At 51.5% G+C, this 9,702-nt stretch overlaps 1 protein-coding gene across 1 annotated transcript; it reads left to right on the top strand.

The window, feature by feature from the left end:
• Positions 1-2,952: 2,952 nt before the first annotated feature.
• Positions 2,953-5,061, top strand: JN550_010422 (uncharacterized protein; the record flags this gene model as incomplete). Its single annotated transcript, XM_049308674.1, has 2 exons — positions 2,953-3,468; positions 3,541-5,061. 2 exons carry the CDS (start codon positions 2,953-2,955, stop codon positions 5,059-5,061), a joined length of 2,037 nt encoding a protein of 678 aa, XP_049167555.1.
• Between the last annotated feature and the right edge of the window lie 4,641 nt (positions 5,062-9,702).

Here is a 9,702-nt window from a genome sequence, read left to right as displayed (position 1 = left end):
TGTGTCTCTTGTGTGTATGACCTAGCCGATGGGCTCGGCTCGATATCCTGGTTGCTAGTGCCACGACGGCGTCACGGACGGGCGGGCGATGAATGCGGTCTCGGATTGAAGTGGTGATGTCGAGGGATGGAGCTTGGGACGCGCGTGGAGTCGATAGGGACGCGGCTAAGCGCTACGCGACATCACGTGCTCAATTAAGAAGTCATCTTGGTACAACGTGACTGATTCCTTTTTCTGAACTCCTGCTGCCAATCAATTGTCTAACAAGATTGCTTTTTCTGGATGAGTGTTTTGTCTCCGATTTATTCCGTCGAAGAGGATTCTCGCCCTCTTGGCGACCAGCATCTGATGCAAGATTGAATGTCGGCAATTGATGGCTGCGAACTCGTGTTCTGAAGTTCATATTCCGATGTCACCTATAGATCGCTCGTTGAAACATGGAGACACTGAACCAACTTTGCCCATGAGTAAGACAGCGATTTAGTATAGCTCCATTGCTGTGCATACAGATCCACAAGGATTGGCCTTCCATAACCTTTATTGCGTCCATTTTGGCCAATGATATTACTACCAATTTGCAGGACGCGGCGAAAGGAAGCAATAAACTGATCTGGATGCCTTAATATAGGTACCTCGTTAGGTATACAAGTACGACAGTTGCATGCATATCTCTAAACACCAAGTGCTCACATTGTCGTGGCCAGGACGACGGATCTCCGGTGGCTGACCAAGCAGCCAAGGAAATTACTGCACTACACTTCAGGTAATTATTAGTTACAGAGATGTGTAATGTACCACTCGGCAATTCGGGTAAATGCAACAATGGGCAAGCGTAGGTCGTGCGCAGATCTCACTGAGTGTCAGCCCCAGATTTGTGATGTATTGATGTGTGCACGTTCCTCTAGTGCACAATAGCTCGAACAGAACCAGAAAACAATCAAGACAATCCTTGGCCGCCAAACCGAACAAAAAATGGGTTGGTCGAGCTGATGATGCAAGATGTGTGATATGGGCTTGTCCTTCCCATCCGCCCACGTCTATAGGAGCACAATCTGGCAGGGGAGCCAGAAGTTGCAAACCATGGAGCGGCTGGTCGCGGGTCCTCCGTCTCTGCCACCAGAGCACCTAACTACGGGCAGACTCCGACTTCCGCCTCGCCAACTGCGTTGCGTGCCCGCCTGGTGCGAAAGTGCTAACAGTTCTCACTTGGGCGGCAGGGGAACCTCGGCTACCCATGGGGAAAACTGCGGCAGAGACGGGCCTAAGCTACCGCACACTTACCAATTCAGCTGGCCAGCGCAGCGGTTGTGGGTGTGTCTCGGTGTCTAGATTCGTATCTGGGCGCGGCCCTCATCAGCTCATCAGTCGATTTCTGGGGCCTGTTCAGGGTCCAGGCGGTTGGGGGAGGGCGAGTCTCGCGAGTCCCTGCAGCTGGCCACCGCGATACCTCCACTAATTGGCCGAGTCGGATGGGAAACCCATCTTTCTTGCACGTCCAAAAGGGGATGGAGGCAATGGAGCATTCATTGGCCATCCGCTAGTCCATGCAGGCTGTGCTGGATACTCCGTCGTCCGGTGTGCAGGCGCACACATGTGGCCTCTGCAGGACGGTTTGAGGTTGATACTTGGACGTTATACCATTTTTCCTTTGCAGACCATCGTGTCAATGTGAGCACGCGACCACTTTCCTGATTGATGAAAATTTGAGCGCTGTAGTGTGTGTGGATTTGCGGCCAAGCAGGTCAAGCACCAGCCGAGACTGCAGCCAAGCAGGCCAAGGTCGCCAAAGGCTTGAAAGGGGGCACACAAGCCGCGTGGGTGGCACTGGGCGCTCGGCTGGGCGCTGTGTTAGCGGCGGGCAGGCGGGGTGAGGCCAGGTGATGTCACCCAACCACATCCACGCCTGTGTGCCTCTGGGGCCTCTGGAGCCTCTGGGGCACCTCGCAGCGTCGACACCACAGATCGTCTCCTTCAACCCATGAAAAGCGGCACCGATGGGCGGCGGATGGACCGCTGCCCTCATGACTAGCCCCATCCTCCGCCGCGCTCTAGCACTGACATTTCCCGACTCGCCAGGAACCAATTGTCGACCACACGTGGTGCTGTTCTTGTGTCTGATTGGCCACAGATCTCTATTCTCCCTTCCCTTCTCGGCATCCCCTTGGTATGCGGCTCGTCATATTCAAGCTTCGCCCGACATAGTCCCCCCACTCGCGGCCATCTGCGAAACGACCGTGGATCGTGGCTTGTGAGACGTTACTCGGCGTCCACGGAGAGCTCCCATGGCCTCAGGTCCCAGGCCTGCTTGTGAATCTGAGCCGCCCCGAGTGCTGACGTCGGGGGACGCAGCTCGAAGGGGCTTCGACCAGGTTTTCCTGGCCGAGGGGGACTGTTTTAACGTTGCTGCTCACCCACGTCCTGTCCGCTTGAGAATCAAGCATAGCAGCACGATGTCGAATCGGGGGCAACCATTCGCCAAGACCAGGCACTCCACTCGGTAGTGGCCGTTTTTGTGGGGGATACCTGGGTTGTCGTGTGTAGTATGCTGTGGTGATTGCATGAATCCCTGTGCCCGGATTGGCGCGAGCTCGATCGCGAAGTTTTTCAGACGCTCGCCTTCCGCGCTATACTGGCCCCCGGCCCGCTTCTGTTCACCACCTGGGCACGACAGGGTCCCAGTTTCCATTTTCTTAAGTATCTTAGATACTCGCAAATCCGAGAACCATATGCCTTCTCCCTCACTCTTCACTTCCAGGAACAACCACAGTTTCTGAAGGTGCGGTTCGGTTCCACCACCCAACCGTCGTCACACTCAGCGAAACTTAATCCGTCCCAGCCCGCAGCCTTAACGAAAGGTACCACCCTTTCGCTAAACGCTGCCCGCTGCCCATATTAAGTATTTGCTTATTGTTTCTTCCGCCGCTTTTGTCGTCCTTCGAAGACCAAGACACTATGTCTACTGTCTTCCGCCGCCATCATGAGCATGATCCGCCCATTGGCGAGATCCCGGTTCCTCATGGACCTGAGACTGGCAATGAACACGAGCACTACCCAACCGTACCGCCCGCCACGGACTACGAAAAGGAAATCTTCAAGCACATCACACAACCCGACGATTCCTACACGTCCGAGGGCGTGTACTGGGCCGACCTCCCTTTTTGGAAAAGATGGTCCTTTGTGAGCGCGGTTGACAGGGCCGAGTCCAAGACGGAAATGAGCAACATCTGGGCCATGGTCAAGAACGATCCCTTGAGCCCACTGGGTTGGTACTGGCGCAATGCTATACTGCCCGGTGCCGGACTTGGCCTCGAGGGCTACGTGCTATTCTCTATCGGCAATCTCGAGCCTCTGTTCAAATCCGTCTGGCCCGAATGTTGGGGTCATGCCACAGTGTGCAGTAAGAACTGGGTCGCATCCGTCACCTACCTTGAGGTTATCGGCATCATGGTTGGACAGGTTGGCGTTGGTGTAAGTGATTCCTCCTATTATTGTCGACCCCACCATATCAAGGACTATTGCTAACGGGCGCATCTACTGCAGATCATCGGTGACTGGGTTGGTCGACGATGGGGTCTCATCCAAGACGCATTGATCATGTTCATTGGTCTGGTCCTTCTCACTGGCTCGTGGGGCCTCACGCTTCAAGGCTGGATCATCTGCTACGGATGGTCCTTGTTCATCTACGGTCTTGGCGTCGGTGGAGAGTATCCCATCACCGCAACATCTTCCATGGAAAATGCTGTGTCTGCTGGCAAGCTCTCGACTCGCGACGACCGTCTCCACCGTGGTCGCAAGGTCACAATGGCGTTCCTGATGCAGGGTTGGGGTCAATTTGTCAACCAGGTCATCCTGATCGTTCTCATGTTCATCTTCAACCGAGGCTACGGCAACCCACCCTACAGCGAGACGGCCACCCAATGGGTCTTCCGCCTCCAATTCGCTATCCCCTGCATTGGAACCTTGTGGCTTGTCTACTACCGTACTTGGAAGATGAAGGCCGCCGGCAAGAAGCTTGATCAGGCCAAGAAGAAGGCCAATGTCACCGGCTACGATGTCAAGTCGATGAAGATGACCTTCAAGAACTTTGGAGGTAGAATCGTCGCCACAGCCGGCGGCTGGTTCTGCAACGACGTTTTCTTCTATGGAAACAAGCTGTTCCAGGGACAATTTATCAACCTGGTCTCCAACAACCCTTCCTCGGTCATGACGACCTGGACCTGGAATCTCGTCAACGTTGTCGTCTCCCTCGCCGGTTACTACGCTGCGTCCATGCTGATTGACAACAAGATGTATGGACGTAAGATGATGCAGCAAGTCGGATTCCTGATGTGCTTCATCATGTTCGTCATCCCAGCTTTCAACTACAAGTACTACACCAGCGATGCAGGCGTTCACTCCTTCATGGCCATGTACTTTTTGTCGTCGTTCTTCAACCAGTTTGGCCCCAACTCGGTTACCTTCCTTGTTGCCGGAGAGGTCTTTCCCACCCAGATCCGAGCCAGTGCCCACGGTTTCTCAGCTTGCATTGGCAAGGCTGGCGCCCTGCTGGCTTCGGTACTCTACAACTACATCGACAACCAGACCAAGTTCTACGTCGTACCCTGGTTCGGTCTTGCTGGTATGCTCATGACCTGGCTTTGGCTTCCAGACACCACCGGCCTTGATCTTAAGGAGCAGGAGCGTCGATGGCAGTACATTCTCGAGGGTCGTGATGACGAATACCACGGTATCGCCGTGCACCCGGCCCATTTGTCCATGTGGGAGAGATGGTTGGGTGTTGGCAAGTCGTACCACCCCGACTTTGACCTTAAGGCTAAGATCCGGGACATCAAGGCCGACTGGCAGGACAAGCAAGCCGCCAAGGAAGACCCTGAGCAGGCAGACATTCTTGACGATGATGAGGATCTGACTGAGGAGATCCACAGCTACTTCCGCGGTGTCGCACCTTCCAACGGTGGAATCTTGAGCTCAAAGAAGGAGAAGGGTTCGCATGAAGTGTCCTCGGCCAAGGGCAGTGACCACACGGCTGTGCAAGATGATAACGAGATCTCGGAAAAGTAAATCAAGTTGAGGGAAGCGTCAACGAATTCAGTTGACGCGGGCCTGCATGGTCTTCCACGGATGCATTCGCATCATGAAGATTGCCGAGCATAAGCAGCGAGGGCACGGGTGTTCAGGCGTTACGATACCTTGTTTTTGATCTTGGGCGTTCAGAAAAGCGAGCAATGAATGATACATAGTCGAGGTACAGACTACATGATAATTAAATATAAGGAATGACAGGCACGCTGTACAACTCACAATATTTCGCCGACAGGCATTATTTTCTCAATATACTTGGAATCATGTCATCGCTGCTGAGTCTTCTGACGTTCGCAATGTGGCTTTCTCTGGACCTATAATAATACGTTGTTTTGTGCTTGGGTAGGCTCTCCCAGTAGTTTTCAGCCCAGCATCGGCCTCTGGCGCTGGATAGGCCGTACTGTTATATCCCCGCTTCAAGACTCACGCCTTCCTACACTGCGGCTCATCCGCGGTACCCGTTGTCTCCTGCACGAGTGCCTCGTACTGAATCTCTAATAGAACCTTGCGTGTGGGTTACTACAGTGTGTTGCAGCGTTGCGCCCCAAACTGTACACATTTGCTCTAGTCAGTGGGTTTGAATCCCCAGCAAGTCAATTTGGACCATTCCTGTCAATTTGCTGGATAGCGGCTCGGTATCTGATGAACAACTGCCTACTCGTCCGCGCCGGACCCGGAACTGGTGTCGAATGGAGACGACGAACGATGTGTGGCACTAGACCGGAGTCAATCGTCGCCCTTAGCTCAGTGACGTTCCTGCAGGGGATGACATATTCTTAGTGGGGTTCAAGAGGGGAGGGTGAGGTTCAAGGAAATTGTATTCCATGTGCTCGACTTGGATGAATCGGTGAGAATTCCTCACTATTCCAGGTAATATAGTTGGAACTGTTACGTCTGAGAAAGATGGACCAAATTACGTACATGGATTGAAACAGCATCTCACCTCCTGATGTACCTTACTCAGCAGTTCTATAGGTCCATATCTGAAGTAACCTGGGCTACAGACTTCCAACAATACGAGAGCAGTTGCCCGTTGATGCATTGAGTAACGGTGATCCCCATGGTACCGTAGAGGATGACAGCTAATGGTACACATCTACGGATACATGGACCAGCGAATACTCCGACATCCACGGCTCTAGTCCAATATTGTTTGTTTCTGTACCATTAGACATCCGTCTGCTTACGAGATATGTGGCAAGCTTAATCTTTGCGGCAAGTAGAAGTCGAAGTACTATGTTGGTTAAGTTGCCATGATGATGAACGGGCCCATTATCGCAAGGCTTAAAGGTGCTAAGTTGGTATAATTTGGTTCTTGCTTCGCCCTCTGGAACAAACAGCAAACAGACAAATCAATCTTTCATTCCTTCGCTCATTGTTACATCGGGGAACAGGACGAAGTAAAATGAAGGTGTAGACGTGAGATAGATGTAGTCAAAGGTTAAGATATCAACACTCTAGATTCTATGTCGGCGTAATGGGCAAGGGAACCATAGAGCCACTACGACGCCTAATCGTTGAGTATTACGCTCTAACACGAGCATCGGGTCTTTATTTCTGTGGAGTACACCCAGCCATTCTTCCGGTAGTTGTGCGGAAGAAGAATGGCTCGGAATGTGAGACTCGCCCGGGTGACTACTTAATGTAATGTGATAAGGAACTACGGGGAGTGTTACAATATGTGAGTTAATTGAAGGCGTATGTTCTCTATTCTATTAACCTATGAGTTCGGTTTATTTTCCCTTGTTCTCAGGAGATAATACCTTGTACGTATACAATGCTTGCCTGAGTTGAACACATAACCTGTGCGAAATGAAGCTCAAGATCAGTCCCCCTTGAGGCAGCGAACGGTATAACCTGCCAAAGCATGACCAACATATACGCCTCAAACTAGTCCTAGATGCCGTGATCATGCAGGCTGTATTACGTACAGAAGTAGGGGGGTATTTTCTGACACTACTTTCAAGATTAAATAACTGGTCTGGTAGATTTCTGAGGAAAACACCGCTATTCTGACGAATATTTGTGGGACGTGGCAGAAAGCGCTCTGTTGTTCCGAACCGCGAGCTATCGGCATTCATCGCGTTGTTCCCACTGAGGAAGCCCACAGGGTCATTAGCATGTAAATACATAAAATCGAACAATGCATACTGCGTAACCCAGCTACGATCGTTGGTTTTAAGAGTCCTAGAGACGACGACTCAAGATATTAAAAACAACCTTCCACAGTTGGATTATTGTTCCCGATACCTTCGATACTTGGAAGTACTCATACTGACTTTGTGACGTCTTCTCTAGTGCCCTCCTCACTAAATTCAAGTTAGGAAAATGTCTCAGAGAAGCGAATTACTCGAGAGCCACGCTGTAGTCTAGGGTCAAGGCAGGCGCTTTTTTTATTTTATTCTTTCTTTTTTTTTTTTTTCAAACCACCAGATAACACTATATTGAATATATCCGGCAACTCATGATGACGAGTTCTATGTATGTAGCGCAATTCGTTAACACTCCATTGAACGAATAAATCTGTAAGGAAGGTTCTGACAGCTCTACAGCAGCCTCGTGCCCGCTGAGTTGTAGACAGTCTCATGTTATGCCTTGCTTGATGAGTTCTCCAAAGGAGCAAAGCCTTCGTACCATCTACACAAATACCAAAATCCAGCATATCTTAGGCCATGCAGTGGTGATGAAGCACAGCATCAAACATGCTTCACGATTTTCTATAAAGCCTAAACTGGTTCTCAATCCAAGATGTCCCATAGTACTTGTCACTGTTGAGATAGTACAGCCTCGTGGTCCATCAGACGCAGCACACCTCACTCGGATTAAGAACGAGAACAACATGTTCAAAGGTATCATCAGACTAAACAGACTTCTTCCCCAGAACAGCAGGTTAACAGCGAGCTCGAAGGCATCAGCGAAGCTGAGTAATGTCAATCATACTACGGCTCAGCCACCGCTGTGGTAAGTCCCTGCGTTTTGTGATAACATGGCGTGTTGACACTGGCTCAAATCCAATCACAGCACGAACGATCATACATCGTTACGTTTGCAGAATAGTCACCGATGCTCGTGCTTTCTCCTGTTCAACTCCGTCCAGGTACGAGAAACATGCTTAAGCGCGCGTGCAAGGGGTTAAGCTATGACATCGGCACTGAAGCTATGTAATGGGATGAAATAGTGCGAGGCCGAATCAAAAGCCAGAACCCCAGTTCCAACGTCTGATTCGCCAGACAGCTCCTGGGTTGTCGGGATGAGCTCTTTGCAATATTAGGAAATAAATGGGCCCAGCGTTTGATAACAGATGGTTCAAAGTGTGTTTTGAAACGTGATCTAGACTGGGCGTATCGAGGTGCCTACGAAATAACTAACGACGACATACCATATGGCTTGTGCAGCGAAATGAGCGGATGTGATGACAATGCTCCTGACGGCAATAGATCGACTTTATCAGCTGATGGAATATTCCGGGACGTGTTCCGACAGCGGAATAAGCCAAGGCAGACCTGTGATTTGAGTTTGGAGCGCGCAGAGAATGGCTTGGCGTTGCCTTTACAAGAGCATCCTTCTGCTTCATCGTCGTTCAGCTGGGGATGCCACTTCGGTGATCGGCGTGGATTATGACAAGGAATATCGATGCGCAGCCTGCCTGAGTGGGTAGGCTGTAGGCAGAAACATGACGGGAGCTATAGCGAGGCAGGGAGGCAGAGAGGCACAGGTCGATGGAACCATCACGGCGTTTACTGGGCGTTCTCGTGATACGGTGCCTCGATGCAGGTCGTTTCAATGGCCGCTCCTCTCAGCCCCCAGTCGACCGATGGAGCCCAGCAACCCTGGCAGATCAGCCCAACCCAACTGAGCGTGACCACGAGAGGACCACTGAACTACTCTGAGTCGTTGAAAATGGATGAATTCTGGCCAGTCACAGAATCTTTCCAGACCAAAAACCCATGGATTTTTGACCACTCAAAAGCATTGATCAGTGTATCACGTAGACATCCGTCTGAACGCTGTCGCAGCAGCGAGTCTCTCTATCTTTTCTTTTCTCGAAACCGTGGCATCGGATACGCACAGCACTAGCTGTCGCAGCCTGCCTTGCCTGCGTCGGCAGATTCATCATGGCCGCCGCCAGACTGGTTACACCGACTTTTGCCATTCAACTCATGTGCGAGCGTTGCTTTGCCCCAGGGCTTGGGTCTGATACCTATCCGTCGAGGACCCCGCCTCGCAAACTTCGCTGTCCTTCACCGTCTGAATGATGCATTCCCAGCGGCTGTCCATATCGGGCCACCCCTAGCTGGCGCCTCTCCGTTCTCAATTCATCCCGTCCCAGCACAGTGCATATCCTGTTTTACATAATGTGATGTCACATGACTCCGCAGGGAGAAGGCGCGCTGACGAGCTCGCCACCGAGGCCTGGAAAGGAAACAACTCGCAGGCGGTGTGCTGCCCTTTTGAGTTTCCAGAAGTTCACTTTCCGAGCACAATCTGGTCTTACATATTACAGAGGGCTGAGAGATCCCAACCTCTTTCTCCAGCTCACCGCGTCGCAGATCCCGAAACGGTGTAGAGACTGTACTATGGTACCGTCTAAATTTAGAGGCTGGCTGGTGCTAAAACACT

This window comes from Neoarthrinium moseri (assembly GCF_022829205.1).
Source record: "Neoarthrinium moseri strain CBS 164.80 chromosome Unknown scaffold54_Wmoseri_CBS_16480, whole genome shotgun sequence".
Classification (NCBI taxonomy): Eukaryota; Fungi; Ascomycota; class Sordariomycetes; order Amphisphaeriales; family Apiosporaceae; genus Neoarthrinium; species Neoarthrinium moseri.
The sequence above is the reverse complement of the archived record's forward strand: the minus strand, read 5'-3'. Positions and strand labels throughout refer to the sequence as shown.